This window comes from Hyaena hyaena, unplaced genomic scaffold (genome assembly GCF_003009895.1).
Source record: "Hyaena hyaena isolate Hyena2069 unplaced genomic scaffold, ASM300989v1 scaffold_51, whole genome shotgun sequence".
Classification (NCBI taxonomy): Eukaryota; Metazoa; Chordata; class Mammalia; order Carnivora; family Hyaenidae; genus Hyaena; species Hyaena hyaena.
Window position 1 is genome coordinate 1356144 of NW_024080683.1, and position 20955 is coordinate 1377098.

At 44.4% G+C, this 20955-nt stretch overlaps 1 protein-coding gene across 1 annotated transcript in view; it reads left to right on the top strand.

The window, feature by feature from the left end:
* Positions 1–20955, top strand: part of SMARCA2 (SWI/SNF related, matrix associated, actin dependent regulator of chromatin, subfamily a, member 2) — a 180780-nt gene that overhangs the window by 43197 nt on the left and 116628 nt on the right. Inside the window, exons 8-14 of the mRNA XM_039230804.1 lie at positions 189–362; positions 3121–3291; positions 11860–11913; positions 14888–15018; positions 15453–15510; positions 17639–17739; positions 19186–19333. Of these exons, the coding sequence (XP_039086735.1) occupies positions 189–362; positions 3121–3291; positions 11860–11913; positions 14888–15018; positions 15453–15510; positions 17639–17739; positions 19186–19333 (837 nt within the window). The remainder of the gene's footprint in view (positions 1–188; positions 363–3120; positions 3292–11859; positions 11914–14887; positions 15019–15452; positions 15511–17638; positions 17740–19185; positions 19334–20955) is intronic.

The following is a 20955-nucleotide window of genomic DNA, read 5'->3' on the forward strand; positions in this document are numbered from 1 at the left end:
TTTTTCCCCAGCCCCGTAGCCCACAGCTCAGATGCCAGGAGACCTTCCAGGGCACCTGCCCCACAGAAGATTCGAATCTTCCGCTCTCGTGAAATAACCCACTGTGCGCTTTGGGCTACGTTGAAGCCTCAGATATCTTTGGGAAATAGACTTTAATTATCTTCTTCTCCTCCCTTTGGATCCTGTAGGAATACCTGAACAGTATTTTGCAGCATGCAAAAGACTTTAAGGAGTACCATCGATCTGTGGCCGGGAAGATCCAGAAGCTGTCCAAAGCAGTGGCAACTTGGCACGCCAACACCGAAAGAGAGCAGAAAAAAGAGACGGAGCGGATCGAAAAGGAGAGAATGCGAAGGCTGATGGTAAGGGGCTCGCCTGCAGGGACCCTGGGAAATGGGGGTCCTCTGAGGCACCCGTGTTGGGAATGGTAAATATGCTACAGCAGGGAGCCAGGAAAAGCAGCTTTTCAAACCTGTTAACATGTTCCTTTGAACTTCATATGGATGGAGTAAACACATCTTCTCTTTCCTGCACGGCGCGTGCCACAAATCCAGGACCACGGCTGACGGGCCGAGTATTTCTGTGTCCTGGGGCGGTATTGCTGTTCAGATTATAGCTTCTCACATAAAGGCAGGTCATATGGTTTTCAGGGATTTTATTTAACAACCAGATCTGGAAGGATGGATACAACCATTCTTTTTAAAATATTGCCTCTTTGAGACTGATGACACAGGTTGCTTTGGATGAATGTGTCATGAAGTTATGTCGTGGACTCCAGGAAGGTCTGTTTTTTGAATCCTCCGGTGCTTATCTATTTTTTTTTTTTTAATGGTCGAAATTTCTCCCTAGCAGTGTGAAAAGTGATTTTTAAGTTAATTTTGAAATGTTGCATTTTTGGTTACAGCTGTGTTATTGTCAAAAGCTATTCATGGGTCATTACATTTATGCTATTATTTTTTAATGGATATATAAATACAGAAGGAATTGGTTTACATCACTGGCCTAGGTGTTTAGTTTTATTGACCATTCATTTTTGGAATTGGACCTTGGAGCACACCATGGATTTTTCAAAGTGTGTGTGATCTATAATGAATCAAGACCTGCAGGGGCGCCTGGGTGGCTTAGTCGGTTAAGCGTCCGACTTTCGCTTAGGTCATGATTTCAAGGTTCGTGGGTTCGAGCCCCGCGTCGGGCTCTGTGCTGACTGCCAGCTCAGAGCCTGGAGCCTATTTCAGAGTCTGTGACTCCCTCTCTCTCTGACCCTCCCCTGCTCATGCTGTCTCTCTCTCTCTCTCCTAGAAATAAATTAAAAAAATATTAAAAAAAAAAAAAAGACCTGCAAGTTCTACCTGGGACATAATGTCTGAGAATGGGATGGAGATAAAAATCATTAGTCTTGGCCCATAATTATTAACCTGGAAAATTCCAAGTGGCAAGGTCTTCCTTGGTGCTATTATGGTTTGAAGTTTTTTTTTTTCCCCACTAATTTTTTGGATTCCAGAGATTAAGTACCATATTTTAAAGTGCCCTGCACCCAGGTACTACAAAACCTGAGATCTCCTCCAACCTCCCTCTGCTTTTTCCAGAAGGAGATGACTGTCCACAAGATTTCTAACTAGCCAGGGAGGCCGTTTTATAGTAATTTGAGCAGCAAGTGGTCAAAATTTGTCTGATTCAACTGGAGTGAAACTACATTAGAACTTCAGTAACAGATTGGTTTGACACTAATGATTAGGCATTTGCAAATCATTAATTTTTGCAATTAAATGATGGAATATACAGATAACAGGGAAACTGCAGTTTTTATCACTCTTTCTTCAAGTGAGATCAACCATAACCAAAAGCAATTAGAGTTATAATAGCATTTGAGGTTCACACTCGTCCACGGGGCAGACGGCAGCTAGACTGAGTTATAAAACGGCTGTCACTCGAGCACGTGCTGGAGGGACACCCTCGGACCAAAGAGTGGTCTGCAGGTGGAAGGTTTTGTGGTACATCCCTTTTTATCCCATGCGTCACACGAGGAAAATATTTTGAGCTGTCCTTTTTATTGGGATGCATAAAAGAGATGTCTCTTGAAATGGCCCAGAGTAGATCAGAGTTTTTATTGCGTTTAACCTCATAATGTTGCTTAATGGGAGGTAGAGGTGGAGATTACTGTACCTGTTTTATTACTCAGCAGTATCAGACTCCAGGTGCTAAATGACTCGCCTCGAGTCACCTAGGCCCATCGCGCTGTGCCAATCAGTGACAACACTCCCCCGAATTTGACTTTTCCTATCAACTGTGGTGTGTCTAATGCTTTTACGTATATGAAGCTATACTCCATTGGAGTCTTGGCCTTTAGAAATACTTACTGAGGGGCGCCTGGGTGTCTCAGTTGGTTAAGCATCTGACATGGGCCCAGCTCATGATCTCGCAGTTCATGAGTTCGAGCCCCGCATTGGGCTCTGTGCCGACAGCTCAGAGCCTGGAGCCTGCTTTGGATTCTGTGTCTCCTCTTTCTGCCCCTCCCCCACTCACACTGTCTCTCAAAAATAAACATTAAAAAATATTTTAAAAAAAGAAATACTTACTGAACTATTTCTGAACAAAAGGATCTTATGTCTGGACACTGTAGCTTGGGATTGGGGAGAGGAATTGAGGGAAAGGTAGCCGTGAAAACGGGGAGTCCTCACAAGTTAATTCCTATTGCTTGGTGTTGGTTATATGAGAGATTATACTGTCCTCTCTACTTCTGGTTGTTTTTGAAATTTGCCAAACTGCAGAGTTAAGGATACACTTCAGATGATGAATTCTCAAATTGTATCTTTCTGTGTATGTGCGCTAAGAAACTTAGAAGAGCAAAGAGCTGATCCCCGAGGGCTTGCTCGCGCCACAGAAGCAGTGCAGCTCAGCGTCCTGACTGCCACGAACCCCGGTGTCGTGGGATGTGGGCATGGCGCCCCCAGGCGCACCCCATTCCCGGATTGTGCGCTGTGACTTGTGCAGCCTGGGTCCTTAGGTTGCCTGCACTCACCACTGGTCAGAGTTCAGACCATGGGGAGGACGGATGAGTGGCAAAGGGCGTTGCCTGCCAATCTTTATTGTGCTCTGACCGCGTTCTTCTTTCCTTAATAGGCTGAAGATGAAGAGGGCTACAGAAAACTGATTGATCAAAAGAAAGACAGGCGTTTAGCTTACCTTTTGCAGCAGACTGATGAGTATGTGGCCAACCTGACCAACCTGGTTTGGGAGCACAAGCAAGCCCAAGCCGCCAAGGAGAAAAAGAAGAGGAGGAGAAAGAAGAAGGTGAGAACCCTAGTAAACCAGAGGGGAGGGCTGTGTGGCCAGGGACCAGTCAAAGGCCCTTTAATACACGCTCCCCGGGGCGCCTGGGTGGCTCAGTCAGTTAAGCATCCGACTTCGGCTAAGGTCATGATCTCGCAGTTCATGAGTTCGAGCCCCATGCGGGGTTCTGTGCTGACAGCTCAGAGCCTGGAGCCTGCTTCGGTTTCTCTGTCTCCCTCTCTCTCTGTTCCTACCCAGCCACGTTCTGTCTCTCAAAAATAAACAAACATTAAAAAAAAAAAATACACGCCCCTTACTGCCCTGACGGAAGACTCAGATATTTCAGTTACGGAAAATACTCACTCAAAATGGACACGGTGTGAAAGAGGTGATGAGGCACACCAGACAGCAGGTTGGAGAGGAGGGTGTAGCCAGTGGGATGTTCCAAACTGAAATAGTTCAGTCTATACTTTCACTGTTCTGTACAATGTAGAAAAATTAAGTGTACGAGGTCAAAGGAAGAGGGGAAAATGTGAGGACACATAAGTATTTGCTTCAGTTTAATGCCAGTGTGGTAGGTCAGTCAATGAAAATTAAGAAGGAAAGCAGAGTACGGATGGAAAGGACCTGTTAAAGATGTAAGAGATGGCCTTGGGGTACTTTCGAAACAGATTTCAGTCTATTCGTTCAGACGGACAGTGTGAAAAGGGGTTCCTTCAGTTCAGCTTCCCTGGTGTCCCAGTTAGGGGCGTATCTAAGGCCGGGTTTTAGGTTAATACAGAGAACAGTAAATATTATATGTAAAATACAGCCTAATTAGCATGGAGAGTGAAGGGTAAGATTTAGAATCTCTGCCCTGCGGATATGGTACCTCGATTCAAGGATAACCTGCCAGTGTAGACCTGGGAATACAGATCCTTTCTGAATCGCGAGCGGTCTGGCAATTTGGTTCTTGGTTCCTGTTTTGTTTTCATGGCACACCTGATTGGCCCGGGCGCACACATCGGCAGGAAACAGGAAGTCTTGGGCAGGGTTGTGAGGATTGGAGATTGGTGGCATTTAATCATTTATTCTGTGCACTGAATAATTGAACAAAATGTTTTTCAAAAAAATAATTAATTTCATGGCTCCTGAATTCCCATCCCTGCTTTATAATTAAGGAGGAGGAATAAATGATTGAGAAGGTGCGTTCTTGCACCCGACTTCTTCGGTGTAAGATAGCTTCCCGTGTTGAGAAGAAGAGCACGCCATGACTCACGGCTTGGATTTAGACATTTCGTCGGGGTGAGAAATCCCTCATTTTCTTGTCAAAGTGGCATTACAGACTCTGCAGAATGCCAGCTCCCAGTTTCTTACTTAAAAAGACACGTTCAGAGTCAGAGAAGGAAGACCACACAGGCAAACAGATAGAGTTCTTTAACATTCCGCAAGGGCACCCCATGCAACCGCATGTTTTGTTTTTCCCTGTCCAGAGGTGTGCTTTGCAGAGGTGGCCACGAAAAGGTCACTGTTGGTGTTTTTAACAGTAAAGTTCAAATTCGACTTAATGTGTGTGACTAAAAGCTAAAGGGTCCCCGAATTGAGCTTCTGGCTTATAATTAATGGATTCCTGCCATGGTATTAGATTGTTACATCATCGTAGGCGAAGAAAGATCTCTAATTGAGTGATGGTGATTATCCCTTTATTTTTGTGTTAATCTGTACAGAGCAGGATCCTGTCACAATATTTTTCACGATGCTGCCTATTTACATGATCTATAGGCTGGCTCTTTACTTCCAAACTCTTACCTTCAGGGTTGCTGATAGCATCTATTCTTTTTCTTTGATCCATTTGTTCAAGTGAGCATCAGCTGAAGCTAGGCAGTGGGCTACACGTTGGGGGAGAAAGAGGGAGATGGCAAGGAAAAGCACTCTTGCCTTCTGTCTCAATTCCATCAGAGAGCTAGAAGCAGATAGACATTCGTCGAATATACACCCAGATGCATAATGGTAAACCGTGATGGATGCAGAGAAGTGATGAATGCAGAGAAGGAAGCCCGGGACCAAATTGAGGGTGGAGCCTGATTTCCTGGCAAAGAGTAATGGATGCCAAGGCAACTCCCTCCTGTCTGCCTGGTGGGCACCCCTGGGTGGCTCTTGCCGGTGATCTCACATGACTGAACGTGCAGAACCATTACTTGATCATCAGCCCTCTGCCTCCTCTGTGGCGCGCTCTCAGGATGCCCAGCATTTGAGCGTGCCCTGCCCTCAGCAGGACTGGGGAGGACCTGGCTGTCTTTCCATCTGGGGCCATCTTGCTGGGACAAATGGGAATGATGGAGGAAACAAAGAAACCAATCTCCTTCCTAAAGACTGTCTCTTTCTTGGGGCTTCAGAGACTTCTTTCAAAGCAGGTTACAGGATTCAGATGCACCTTTATTCAAGTGCAAAGCAAATGGATGCTTTCAAAAGCTGATTACTTGACAGTTTGGATTATCTCTAGTTCCTCTTCCCTCCATTAGAGTGAGTGATTGAGAATGGCTTGTTCCAGCTTTGCTGATGGGGGGAAAGGCTGGGTCCTGGAGCTTAAAAGTTCTGTGCCGGCCTGTTAAGCATTTTCCCACAACAATATTTTGCTGTATCTATCTGTGGTTTGTTTGTTTGTTTGTTTGTTTTTTAATGGAGTAAGGCATCAGTAAGCCTTTGTTTTGAGAAAGCCCTCTTTACCCAGTGGACCAAGAGCATTGTGCTGTAGCAGCTGGTATGGGGCAGTAAACCTACAGGTGACTGTGTCTACGCTGTTAGGGATGAGTGTGCTTGACCTTGTAACTTAAGTGGAAAGGGATTCAATTTTCTTTTTAATTGCCCCAGCGTAACAGAGGAGGTCTCTTTCTTTCTGGTGGACTTGATTGTGTTTCCTTGCTGTTGGTAAACAGGGGAGTGGTTTCCTTTAACCTGCCTTGACCTTGACCGTATTTGCTTCTCTCTTCTCACCATTAGCGCTGCTGCTGTGACATATGACATTTATAAATCATTCTGGAACTTCTCACTCTCAGCCTGGTCTTCCGTTACTGCCCTTGAAGTGGAAGAATAGGAAGCGAACTATATGTATCTACCTAGGTGTTAGGGGAGGCATCATTTGTAAAGTATGGAAATATCTAATTATGTGCACAGTCTTTGCAGTGTGACAGGATTAATTTACTCTGATGTGCATTCAGCATGACCTTGAGGTCTCTGTCCCCTGCCATGATCGTTCTCTTAACATCTGCTGGGTGACTATAAGATCACAAAGGGCATGGGACTACATAAGGCCACCAGGGTGTGTACAACACATTTTTGCTACAGTAGAAAATTGGGCCAACTGTCTCATAAATCATATTAGTCTGCAGACTTTTAAATTCAGAACTGCATAAGAAAACACATTAATTTGCTTTCATTCCCTTATAGAGTATTTCATTAAAGGACCTGTTACCTTTTGCTTCACTCTCTCGATCTGCAAGAAGGTGATAGGGTTAGATGGCAACGTGTATCTAAAGCATTTAGGAGAGCCCTAGGTGGCTCAGTCAGCTGAGTGTCCGACTCTTGATTTCCAGTCGGGTTACAATCTCATGGTCCGTGCGATTGAGCCCTGTGTTGGCCTCTGTGCTGCCAGCACAGAGCCTCCTTGGGATATTCTCTCTGTCTTTCTCCCCCCTTCTCTCTCTCTTTCTCCCCTGCTCTCTCCCTCTCAAATAAGTAAACTTAAAAAAAATAAAGCACTTAGAGTGTACCCTGGCACATAGTAAGTGCTCAGTAAATAGTAATTATTTTATGAAACAATTCTGTAGTATAAATGTAGGATGGTAATTGTTGAAATGTGGTTATAGTTGTTTACTTTTTTTTAACGCAATCGTTTTAACACAATCGTCTCTTTCGCCACGCTGCATATTCTCTGGGATGTGGAGAGAATAAATGGCCACCTTTTTTTTCTTTTCTTTTCTTTTTAATTTTTAGGATCACTTAGGTATTAGGTCATGTCTTTTAGGACAGTGACAGGCTCTTTGACTGTTATGGCAAGCAGTAGGAAGGGAAGATTTATTCTTTTTGGTGGACTCTGCCTACCCCTCCCTCCCTGGCTCCTACAAAGACAAGTTTCTAATTAAGAGGCCTCTAATTTACAGCAGTTCCTGGTGGCAATAAGGCGGTCCTTGCAAGCCTTTAGAGTTTCTCCTCCAGCTGTGGTTAGGAGGCTGCGCCGGCCAACCCCTCCTCCCCTACCCCCACCCCCCACCCCCAGACCTCCCTCATCCAACCTACTTTCAAGAGGCGTAGTCATTTCATGGGCTCAGCTTCCCGAGCTGTTGACTTCAGGCCAAAAATAAATATTTAATTCCCTCTTCCAGAATTTTTTTATGGCATTTATACCAACAGAACTACACCCTTGCTATTAATTTGTGACATTTCTTGGAAACTCAATGATGCTAATAGGAACTGTCCGTGAATCCATGGGGGACTCCTGGGCCAAAAACCTTTCTCATTGTGGTGTTCGGTTTCCCTTCTGAAACTTCTTTTATTCTCTTCCCCAGCAGACACTATTATGAGTAAATCTCAGGACTGTGATGTGTTGGAGGGGGAGTTTTTCCGGCACAGCATACCATATTGGTCAGTATAGTAAGAGGAAATGTGTTTTTACCCTTTTTAGACATCGACAAATCAGAAAAACGTCTTGGTATAGTTTTTGGTGAAAAGAGCGTCAGATGCAAAAGTATAGTAATGTTCTTGAGACATTTGTTTTAAATTCAAGCTGCTCTCCAGTTCTCAATTCTTCTGTCTCTCCTGTTTCTCCCCCACCAAGATGATGATATTCCCCTGTGAGGACAATTTCACAGGTCAAAGAAAAGTTCTAAGTAATCCTGGGCATCTGAGCGTAGGGACTGTGGTCAAGGAAGGTGAATGCAATGCCAGCGTGATTAGATTCATTTGATTAGTTCAATATCAAAATGGGTGAAAACAGAAGTTTGGATCAGAGTCCTGCTTAACTGGATTGACCGGTTACTTGAGTCAAAAATGTTGGAGTTGGTTTTCCCTGAAGAGGACAAGCATGGTAATGTGCATTTGCCTGTTCATTTGATATTCTTGGGTATTTTTAATTGCCCGATCACCTATCTTAATGCTCAAAGGTCCACTTAAATGACAGTAAAAATAACCCAAGTGGTTTCTGAAAGCTTGGGTTTCCACTGAAACAGAATGAGTCTGTGAGATGCAAGCGCTTTTGAATGTTGTTTTAGCATAGTATAACAACACCTGCTAGGGAATAAAATGCATTTGCTTTATCATACAAATTATGTGTGGTATAAAACCAGTTCTGTACGGATTGAGGCCGTTCATGGCTGGTGTTAGGGTAGTAATGTGAGTAAAGCATCCTACTGAAGTTTGCTTTCCTGGGTGCGGCTTACACGGGATTTTCCCATGTAGAGGTTCCTTTGCCTCTTCGCCCCTGGTCGCCAAGTGAGTCTTACATAGCTTCTGCAAGGAAAACAGGTAGCAGTGCACACGGCTTGGTGAACGTTCCTAAATGGAATTTCTAAATTGCCATTGGCCTTGGAAATTGGGAAGCCACATTGTCTTTAGTTGTAATTTGTTCCCTAACCCCTTCCATCACTGGGTGAATTACATTCCTCTCTCCTCCCAGCAAGCATAATTCATTCCCAACTTTCTGCAGGTCAGAAGAAGCCAGGACAGAATCCCTTTAGTTCTGATCAATGGATGAACTACAGTGGATTGTTTTGTTTTGCTTTGTTTTTAATCAGTGGGAAAAAAAAATAACGTGAGGCATCAGCTGGTAATGTAGGATGTGTTTGTAATCACATGATGGAGATAACTGTATGTGAAGGTTCCTCAGCTGATGGGAGGCAATAGTAGCACCAGTAGCAATCTGTTTGGAGTTCATCTTGAACCAAGAAAAGGGATGTTTTGTGGGATTTTTTGTTTTACTTACTTACTTACTTATTAATGTTTGCAGGGGTGGGCGGCCAGGATAAAGCACTGCTGTGATGGGAGATCAGAGATCATCACCAAACTGAAAGAATCCAAAGCATGATGGGACAATGTGTTATCTCTTGCCATAGTGTAGACTGCCACCTGGCTTCCACCTTGTGTAATAGCAGCAGCATTGAGTGTAAATTCAGGGCACGCCAGTGCAGTGAGGAATTGTGTGTGTGTTCTTAACTAATTTTATGGTTTGCAAATATATTGGCATGTAATTACAATAATGATGATTCATTGAGTCTGCGATAAGTGGAAAGCTTTATTCTTGAGGCATCCCTCCCTCCCTCCCTCCTTCCTTCCTTTCTTCCTTCCTTTCTTCCTTCCTTCCTTCACGAAATATTCACTTAGGACCTTTTATGTGCCAAGACCCCTTATCAGTGTGGGAATGCACATGTGATGAAACAGACAGAAATCTCTGACTTCATGGGGTCAATCTTATGAAGCAGTTTTGAGGCCATGCTATAGCCATTCTCATAGACATACAGGAATAGTCTTTGGACTGTCATTGAATCTTGCGCCTTGTGGAGGTTGACGCTAGCAGTATCCATGTATATAGCAGTATATAACGGGACACTGGATTGTGCATACTGAAATAGTGATCCAGCCCTGCCTCAGCCCTGTGAGGGAGGGGCTGTTACTGTCCCTTTTTTACAGAAGAGGAAACCAAGACCGAGATTTGCTCAAGATCACACAGCTCAGGTCTCTCGTACTTAGTGACAGAGCTGGGGATCCAAGCACTGCTGGTCTCATTCCAGAACCAAATTTTTAAAATCTAATATTACATTGCCGCTTGAATTTGATATTATTTTTAAAATGAGTTTAGAGGATTTTAAGTAAAGGAAGGGCCGGATTGTGAGGCAGTTTTTAGATAACACCGGAGCGAGGCAATAGCATATTCATAGAAGAATATCCTTTAGAATGGTTTTGATTCTATTATTTATGGTCCTTAAAGCTTTTTAATGTACTATTCATTGAAATGGTGATCCAGTTCCACTTGCTAGATATTGGAAATTGGCTTATTCATTGTCTCATTCGATTTTCTTTGTTGGCCAAATTTGTAGCTCATTTCTGATTTGTATGGAAAGAATGGTGGGATTAATTGACTTTCTCCCATTAATTAAAATAGTCGCCTGAGTGTAGTGCCCTAGAATTCCAAAATTGGAACTGTTAAGGGCTGATCACACGGGTGGTTTCTTTTCTGGGCTTTTCTGCCATTGTTCTCTGTATCCTTCGCAGAGATACAGAGCCTGGTGCCTTTTGGACGCTGATCATTCCTTTTCAGCTTGTAAATGTTTTCGCTTTGGGGTGGCATACATAGAAAATTAAATTCTTGGGAAATCATAACGAAAGGGAGCATTTTATTTCCTACTCTCTGGTAGAAGCACTACATTTTTTAAAATGCCCTTTGCTTTGGCATACATACGTACATATATTCCTTATAAGAAAATTTTGAAAGAACTTGGAAAATTTCAAATGTTTATGGGAACTGCGTTTCTTCAGTATGGACAAAACGTTCGATTTTGAACATTTTTCTCCAAGTTGTTTTGTCAAGAGACAATTGCGTTATTTTCATGGAAAGCAAAAATGTATTATATAATCAATGCCTTAAGTAAACAGAGTAGAGTTAATATCGATTCTGTATCATTATATGTATTTTTAATTAACTAAAGAGCCCAGGGGAGGAAAGCTCATTTTCTTAAATGTCTTGATAAAGGAAATGACTAAAGTTGGGGTTTTTTTGTTTTTTTCCTTATGCATGTAGAGTATAGCTTTCCAGCAATAGCTTTAAAATAAGGATTCTGAAAAGGTAATGGTAAAGATTTCCCTGTCAAAGAGGTTGTTATAAATGTAAGAAATTTGAGACTCTTCTGTGTTTATTGCAGATGAGACTCTCTCGGATATGTACAAAATGTGACATAATCTTAGCTTTTCATTTAGGCTGTCTTTGACGCACATAGAGGTTAATGGACTAAGATATTGAAATATTTAAGAAGTGGCAGATGACAGAATTTTTCATGAGATCACAGTATCTGTATCACATTTCCTCCTATCACCCACTGTGGAAATACTATATATTATGAAAAGCCAATTAGGTTGAATGGAAAACATCCATAGAACTGACAGAATTGTCGTACAATTCTATATTATTAAGACCCAAGAGCAGTTCCGAGTTTATTCGTGATGGACGTTTTTAGAAAACTTGCCAAGGGAATGTTGAGCCAGTTACATCAGAATTTGTCTTCCTGGTGCCAGACACGGGAAGGACATTTCACGTGCTGACCTCAACCTTGATGTCCTCATATCTTCAGCAATTTGGGTCCTGGAAGACACGACCCACACATCTTTGGTGTGTGACCGCCTTGACTCCTACATGGCTTTCAGTAACTCCCCGGAAGTTGCTAGTGAAAGACACACCTTGTCTCAGACAGTGAAGAGAAATACTAATAAAAGGCATTAACACGTAAGCTTTGTTGGATGATGACGACGAGTGGTGATGAAGTACTATACCACAGCATTGCCACAGAGTTCTTCTGGTGACCATCTTGATTCACGCACGCGTAACATCTTGACTTTGTTTTGCAGAAGGCTGAAGAGATTGCCGAGGGAGGCGAGTCTGCCCTGGGACCAGACGGAGAGGTGAGGCGTTTTGCACCCATTTCTGCTGTGTTCCGCTCCATGAGTTCCCCCCATGCCCTACAGCACCATTTTCTGTGAATACCAACTTTATTTTTACTCAGCTATTCATTTCTAAGTAAAAATAGTAGTGCATTAGCATAGTTGAAAATTAGAATAGCATAAAAGGGATATACTGGAAAGTACTCTTCCGTCTCAGACTAAGTTTCTTGTGTACCTTCTGGAATCTTCTGTGCACCTACATGTTTATGAGTGCATAGAATGTGCGTAAAAACCTTAAGTGATTGTATACTTGCATTTTCCCAGTAAAGGATACAGAAACATAAAATATGACCCAGTCTCCCTAATGTATTACCAATTTGAAATTATGAAACTCCATAAACAATTCACATGTTTGGCTAACTTATTTTTTGACATTTTGTGTGGGCTTGTGATAGGGCTTCTCTGTGTAGAGTTATGAGCACATTCCTAAATGTTATTTCCTAGGATTTTGAAAATTCTCCAATTCTCCTGAATCATGAGGACACAATTACTTACTTATTGGACTTTTTTTTCCTCCCCAAAACTCAAAGTTCTCTGCCAGTGATTCATATGAGAAGGCATACATACCCCACCCCCCTGCCCCCACTCCCCCACCTGGCCTAGAGCAGGATGGGAAGGGGTTTGTTTCAAACTGTCTTCTCCTCTCATGAATTCTGATAAACCTGCTTAGGGGACCCTTCTAGAATCACTCTTCATAGGAGGCGTACTCTGAACATGAACAGCCTGGGTCCAGAAAAAAAAGGCTGAAACCACTATTCTGCGCAGATACATCTTGAAGAACAAATGTGGCTTAACCACTGTAATCTATCACAGGGAAAGAAGAGATCGGGAGAAGAGTCTAACGTGTAAGGCCCTCTCAGTGGGCCTTTCTAGGGGATGAATACCATATACTAGAAACAACTCTGACTTGTCAAAGCCCCCAGCCTTACCTGAGCATACCTCACGCAGCTCTGTAATGAACAAGCACACAGGGAGACATTTAACGTTAGCAGGACAGTGCTCTTACCTCTTATCCTGTCTGGGAAAATTAGCCCCTGATCTTGGGCTTGTGACATGCACCTTTTTTTTTTTTTTCCTTTAATTTCAACATGTGCATTCAGTTTGCTAAAGTTGGCAAAGTGGACATCTTGCTCAGTTTGTTTTGAAATAATGTTCTTCTACTCTGCTGTGTTCATTCAGTGCTCTTTGCCAAAGATCTAATTCCAGCTCCAGTGATTCCCGATTTTCTTTGAGGCATGACATAAGCAATGAAACAAGCTCTGTTATAAGAGTTCGAGGTAACGGAAGATGACTTTTGCAAGGGAGGTGAGAGTGACTGGTAGGTCTTGATTGCGTGGGTGTGTAGATGACCTTTCACTTTAATGAGGAAGAAAGGTCGTGCATGCGAAGTAATGGTGTTCGCATGCACTGCTTTAGCACACATAAAAGAAAAACAAAAAAGGCACTTTGGAGTAAGCCTTTGCTTTTTTTAAAAGCTAATTTTTGTAGGTAATTGCTAAAATATCGTTTTGTATTCTTACAGTGTTTTGTTGAAGAAGGGAGAAAGAACTTTTTTTCTTCTGGTCATTTAAAACCATTTTTTTAATGGTTTTTTATTTTTGAGAGACAGAGTGCAAGTGGGGGAGAGGCAGAGAGAGAGAGGGAGACACAGAATCCAAAGCAGGCTTCAGGATCTGAGCTGTCAGCACTGAGCCCGACGCAGGGCTCGAACCCATGAACCTCGAACCCGTGAACTGTGAGATCACGACCTGAGCTGAAGCCGGACACTCAATGGACTGAGCCACTCAGGCGCCCCTCTGGTCATTTACTATAAGATATGGGAGATAAGCTACCGTATGCTGTCTTTCCTTCCATTTTTGTTTGACTCCAGTTAAGAACAACTTAGGAAAAATCCTTTGGAAATGATAAATTGTCTAAATGTTGAATTTTATTACCTTTAAGGAGATAGATAACTGGAGCGCTCCTCACAAATCAAGCATTTCCAAAGCCACACGTCTGACCTGGGGGTCTCCTCCTAGAGGTGATGTCACCCTGTAATCAGTTGCCCACATTTGCATAGGATTACTCCATTTTTATGCCTTTTAAAACAATTTGTTCTCTGAAGTAGGTTAAATGCGGCCTCTGCAATTTCATTTATTCTCCTAATTTTCTGAGCAAGCCATTTGTCACTGGGAGTCTAATAATGAACTTCGGTCTTGGCCCATTCGCCAGGTTTCAGACGAGCAGAGCTTTTGGCTTTACAGTCACCACCCCCCAGGTTACCCGCGGCTGCCGGGTAGATGCCAGGCCGTTTGGTTCTGCAGAAGCCCGGACTGGCCCCTCATGAGGTGACACAAATCACAACACCTCTCTCTGTTCCTGTTCTCTCAGAAACCCTGACTCTGCAATAGCTGTTATCCGGGGAAGTATTATTTGGGGGTTGAGGGTTCTGAGTTGCAAATGGCAAAGAATCAACCCTGCCAGATTTAAGTCAAAAAGGAGTATATTAATGGACTGTTGGGCCAGATCTCCCAGAACGTGCCTCAAGGCTGCAGCCGGAAGCTCGAAGCTCAACAGCAAGGCCTGGGGTTGACACTGGGAGTCAGCAGGAGCTGGTAGGGGCCAGTCACTGTGCTCTGCCCTCCCTCCAGCATGCCTGTTCTCCCGCCTCCCCAGCCCTCTGGGTCCCTATACAGAGCCTTGGCGAGTGCGTCCGGTGGATGGAGCCGAGGTCTTGTGCTGGTAGAGAGGCGCTGCAAGAGAGGCTGGTGTTTTCAGTTTCTTCAGTAGGAGGTGGTCTTCCGCTTCCTGCCAGGATTCCGTAGGTGGTGAACTTTTCATTCACAGAACAAGGGTTCAGACGCTGGGCATCCGGAAGGCTGAGACAGGCCCAGCGCAGAACTGGGAGGCTGTGTTGACACCAGGCGGTGATGTGTACCTTTTTTCTCCTTTCTAGCCCATAGATGAAAGCAGTCAGATGAGCGACCTCCCTGTCAAAGTGACTCACACAGAAACTGGCAAGGTCCTGTTTGGACCAGAAGCACCCAAAGCAAGTCAGCTGGACGCCTGGTTGGAGATGAATCCTGGGTATGGCCTAAAAGCAGAAATCCTGGGGGTGGGGGGCTCCTGGGAGGCTCAGTCGGTCAAGCGTCCAACTTCGTGATCTCAAGCTCAAGTCGTGATCTCACAGTTCAGGAGTTTGAGCCCTGCATCAAGCTCTCTGCTCTCAGCTCAGAGCCTGCCCCTCCCCCACCCTCTCAAAATAAATTCAAGCAAGCAAACAAACAAAAAAGCCAAAAAACAATAAAGCAGAAATACTGGCATCCTTTGGCTTCTTGGATTTTTGTGGTCCTTGTAAAACCTTGGGACTAAAACAGCATGCCCTTTGCCGATCTGGTTACAGTCATTTGACCTGCATTTGACATTTGTACATGGAACATGCTGGTTAGGTCACGGGTGTACATATTGTCTTAGAGTTTAAAAAACTCAGCCCCCTCTCATTCCCACTCCTTTTCCCATAGTTACGAAGTCGCCCCTCGATCCGACAGTGAAGAGAGTGATTCTGATTACGAGGAGGAGGTACGTAGGCACCTGTGTTTGGAGCGTATGGGGTTCAAAGTTGATGGAGGAGGCACCCATGTCTGTCACTTCTTCCTCCAGTGTTAGCGTTTGGGGGACGCCTGGAGGTGAAGGATGAGCCAAAGCCATGATGGCCCGTGTCTAGTGGTACAGTGACCTCTCGGAGACTCCTGGCCAATGGGGAAACCTGGTGAATTCTAAATTTATTTGAATCCAAGAAAAGAGAAGCTAGCATTATATTGGAGGTGGTGGAGCGGTCTTTTGGGGGAGAACTGGAGATGGATTACTTTGGGAAGGCAGTGCCTTGCCTTAACCTGGGTCATGCTGAGGCTCAGCCCCTAGAAGTTTCTGCAGTCCTGGAGGCCTTCGAGTGTATTTGCAGTGGAACACCTGGAAACTTAGATGAAAGGGCAACATGATCAAATGAGGTTATTGATCCTCTTGGCTTCTCCTTAAATGTGATTCTCGTTTGAATTCCTTGGATGTACCCGTGACCCAAGGAGAAGCACGTTTCCCTTTCTCCTCAGTCTCTTGTAGATATCTGGAACCTGAAGTGGTAATCTTGAACACTTTCAACGGAACTTAAAAAAATAATAGTAAAGGGTTTTTTTTAGATCAACTGAGAAATGCTTAATAATTAAAATAAGATTCAAAGAAGACATTTATCACCTTCTTAAGAGCATTGTTAGTGAGAAGCAGAAACATTAATTCTGTTTGCCAGTGTTGAAGAATCCTGGTTCAGAGGGCGCCATGGCGGAGACGCTGCAGATCCGGTCGTATAGCTCGCCAGAGTTTTAAGACAGTTGTTATTGTCTTCTCTTTGTGGTCCCCCCACTTTTTCCCCCAAATTAATCTACCACGAACACTTGTTAACTTTTACAAAGAGGGAAAATAATAAAAGTTATGTTTAAAAAAAAAAAAGCGCCCTATTAAAAAGCTTTGGGTTAAACAGCTTTGGGTTGCATGCTACTTTATATTTTATAGGCCACTTCTGCTCCAAGGTCTTAAAGCTCACAAAATCCATTTTAGAAATGTTTCTTGTTTACTTGGATGAGTATGGCCACAAGTGACCCACTGGAAGAATCTTGTCATTGAGGAAGAGAGCCGGGGAGGGACAGAGATGAGATAAAGTGGGTTATCAGCTATCACATGTCAGCCCAAGACTGACGCCTGCCGACAGCTCTAGGCAGCTGGGAATAGAGTGAACTCTGACCCAGGGGTCTCGGAACCCCAACTCCTCATCTTGGGTCTCCCACTCATGGCGAGTCACGGCCCCCTCTCAGAACTTCACCCCTCGCCTGGAAAACGAAGGAGCTGTACCGACTCCTTGCCAAATCCCCGGCATCCCAATGATCTGTTAGCCTAGGTTTGACTGTCAGCGTTAATATCACACCAATGCGTATGTTTTCATTCAGGAGTTATGGGAAAGCATTATTCTCCTGAAACCTGCTTTTAAAGAAATTCTACCCGACTATCTGGAAGGGCTGAGCCTTCAACACCAGTGGTTGGTGGTGGATATAATGGCTATGTAGCAAAGCTTTCAAACAGATCAGCAGAACATAGTATACAGTTGAGGAGAGGTCATAAGTCCTTTGCCAAGTTATTGACAGTTTTAATCTAAATATTCAGAAATATGTGATGTGACGTCACAGAAGGCAGTGTGTTCACAAGCTCCAGCCCCTCTACCTTGAATGCATCGGGGGCGATGTCCAAGTCCCACTGGCATTATCAGAGAGCATTTTTATGAGAAGGATAATAGTAAGCTTCTAAAGTCTGACTTTGGAGAGAAGGCTCTAGAATGTTTCTAAGTGAGAGCAGATCTGGTCTGTAGGACTCTGATAACCAAACAATGATAAATACTCAACCTGCCATGACTTTTACATATTCATTCCTGGGAGCGAGAGTCCTAAGGAATCCTCAGAGGGTTTCTTTTATTCTCTTATTCAATGATTTAAACAGAAATGGAATGGCATATTGCCCGGTTCAGGTAAGTGTTAAATTTACTTCCTCCCTTAATTGCGTTTCCTCTGTGAAGTTGAGTACCACCCAGTCGCTTTTCAGAAAATGCCCATTGTCTAGGTTCCCTCGCTAAAGTGGAATCTTTCCCGTATCACTATACCCTCCCCAGGATGAAGAAGAGGAGTCCAGTCGGCAGGACACAGAAGAGAAAATACTTCTGGATCCAAACAGTGAAGAGGTTTCTGAGAAGGATGCCAAACAGATCATTGAGTGTGTATCGCTCAGTTTTCTCCCTTGTCAGTGTGTTTCAGAAAGATTGTGCTTTACGGATTTTCTTGTAGAAATATTTTGTCTAAGGAAGGAGGCCAACCGACCTCACGCCCACATCCCACATGAAACAAATGTGGTGACAGAGTTTACCCCCAAGCTTAGGGGGTTCATCCCCTTCCTTCCTCCCGAATCCCCGTCTCCAGCTCAGCCTCACTCCTGGACTCTCTCCCACCTGGGCCCTTGGCCCCAGGACTGAATTGATCAGACCTGCCCCGGTCGTTCTGGCTGCTCAGCTGTCCTTCCCACCCCTCTCAATGGCATCAACCCTCACCCTGAACCCCCCCCCCACCCCATGAGAAATGGTATTCCCTCCTGGTTCCCATTAACCTGCCTCCTGCCTGGTTCTCCACAGCACTCCAGGACCCCTCAGCGCCCCCTTCTCCCTGTGTTTGAGTGCTGGCTCCATTCTTCACGCAGGCCATCCTCTATGTCAGCACTTTGCTTGTGCAGCTCTAATAAGTAATAATTAAGAGAAAACTTGGGGCAAATGATATGCAAACTACAACATTTTTAGAGTGATGAGGTTTCAGGGCACCTGGGTGGCTCAGTTGAGCATCTGACTCTTGGTTTCGGCTCAGGTGGTGATCTCATGGCTTCATGGGTTTGAGCCCCGCATCAGGCTCTGTGCTGACAGCCTGCTTGGGATTCTCTCTCTCCCTTTCTCTCTGCCCCTCCCCCACTTGCGCTGTCTTTGTCTCCCTCAAAATAAATAAATAGATTCTATTTAAAAAACAAATAATATAAAGGGTTGAGATTTAAAAGAAACACACAGAAATAGGCAATAGGCCCCACATTAGGAAACTTTTGTTTTCTTAGTCTGCCATTCCTCCTTTACTAAAGGTTTAGAACCTCGCACCCCCATCCCTGCCCTTGATGGTCCCCACTGCCTGTGAAATAAAATACCGGCTGGTTAACAAGGCAGAGGAAGCAGAAGCTGGCCTGTCTCTCCTGTCGTTTTACGCACCTTGCTCCCCCTCTCAGCTGCTGGGCAAGCTGTAGACAGCGTTCTGTGGACAGGATTTATCTTTGCATCCCAAGAGCCTAGGAAAGCCTCATGGCAACACGTTCATGTGCCGGGCTACAGTTCAGGCTCGTATCGGTCATTTGAGGTCAAATGGCCCCACACGTAGACCCGGAATCCACTACCTTCTATGTGGCCCAGAAAAATGAATTCACCTCTGTGAGCCTACAGCTCCCCACACGTGTAAAATGGGGATGGATACCACTCAGCCTACCTTACTCATTTTGTGAAGGTTACAGATAATGTCTTTGAACTGGAAGACAGGAAGTAGGTGATCAATAGGCCATACTCACCGCAGCTATTTTAGGCTCCCCATTCAGGCACCAAATTGCCTGTGGATGATTTCCTCACTTTCTGTGTCTCAGGACCGCGAAGCAAGACGTGGATGATGAATACAGCATGCAGTACAGCGCCAGAGGCTCACAGTCCTACTACACGGTGGCCCATGCCATCTCGGAGAGGGTGGAGAAGCAGTCCGCCCTGCTCATCAACGGGACCCTGAAGCATTATCAGGTAATGGGTGCAGTTTATGCCTTCCTGGCAGGCCACAGTCTTGTACCTAATTTTGGTTGGAGTGGGTCTTGCCCATGGGCATGTTGACTGCTTAAGAAGTTTGATGATGGGGAGCCATCTGGGGTCACGTGGCTTGTAACAGGATGCTTCTCTTCCATCGTGCCTCTCAGTTTCGTTTTAGAGCGCTTCCATCTTACCACCTGACTAGGGCACACCCATTTTCTCTTCCATGATTTTCGGGTGAATTGCGTTTTAAGAAATAGGGGCTTTCACATTTGGAGCGGTTTTATTGTGGATCTCTGCACAAAGGGAAACCCAGCCGCATTCTATGAGTATAGGGAACATCTGGGCCCCCTCTTGAAGTAAATGAAGGATTTCTTCAAAACTTGCAGTGGTGGCTGGAGTTTACTGCCATGGACTCAGCCTTTAGGAGCTGCTGCCTACTACATTTACACTTTTTTTTTAAGACACCATAAAATGGGGAGTTCCGACAAAAAACATACTGTAAACATAAGAGACATTGCATTTGACCTGTGGGAATAAGGTCAGCTCCTGCCTTGTACCTCCTGCCACTTTGGTGTTTCCCAAAGTGTTCGTCCCAGGAGATGTACCTTAAAAAGAAAAAAAAAAATTTTCTGTGGTCAAATAAATATGGGAAATACTATCAGCTGTAAGTAGGATTACCGTATAATTTAATATTGCAAATTTGGATGCTTAGGAGCACATATAGGGGACCTTACCAGGCATAACCCAGGACTACACTGAGCCAAGCAGACATATGGGCACCTTGGAAGTGATCCCTCCTGGTTATCCCTGCTATGCAGGAGTACATTCACGACTCTGCAAAAATAAACGTGTAACCTGTGCTTGCACATGAGCATCCTGCAGTGAAATAACTTTAACTTCCTATTCCCCAAATTTCTTCAACCACTAAACTTTATGTTGATGTATCCCCTATTAACATGCTGTAAAATTAGAGTCTTTGGAATATACTCTAGGAAGTATTTGCTTTAAGTTCTCAGACTTCTTGGACTTGACTCCCCTCAACTCTTAACACTCGGCACTGTGCTTGCTGCCATTGTGTGGGCTGAAGGTCACAGTGCCCATCGCCACAGTCATGCCTCGATTTGAGTTAAGGTGCCTGCGGTCTGTACCCACTGCTGCTTTTGCACAATCAGTGCAAATATCAACATGATGTAAAAGGTGAATAAATGCCTTAGTGATATTATGAGAATAGTTTTGACCTTGTGGATGTCCTGAAAACGTCCCCCGCAGGAGCCCCCGGAGCACACTTGGAGAACCAGAACCAGCGTTCTGGCGGTAGTAAGGTCACGGTTTCTCCGAAGACCATGCTACTTTCACGAGGTTCCGAGTCGTTTTCATCGTTACTTGGCGTAGATGTCAACTTATAGTTTGTTCTAGTAAACTGTTGTCGGGCTGTACAGGGAAGATGCATACTTGGGAGTATTCATAAAGCAGCGTTAATGCCACACTGATTTCCTCCTGCCGTCCAACAACCTTTCTAATCACCCGGCATCACAGCCCTTTCACACCTGTCTCCCCGGTTTCCGGCTGTGAGTTTTATGCCCCTCCTCCTCTGCCGTAGCTTTCTGAGCATGCGC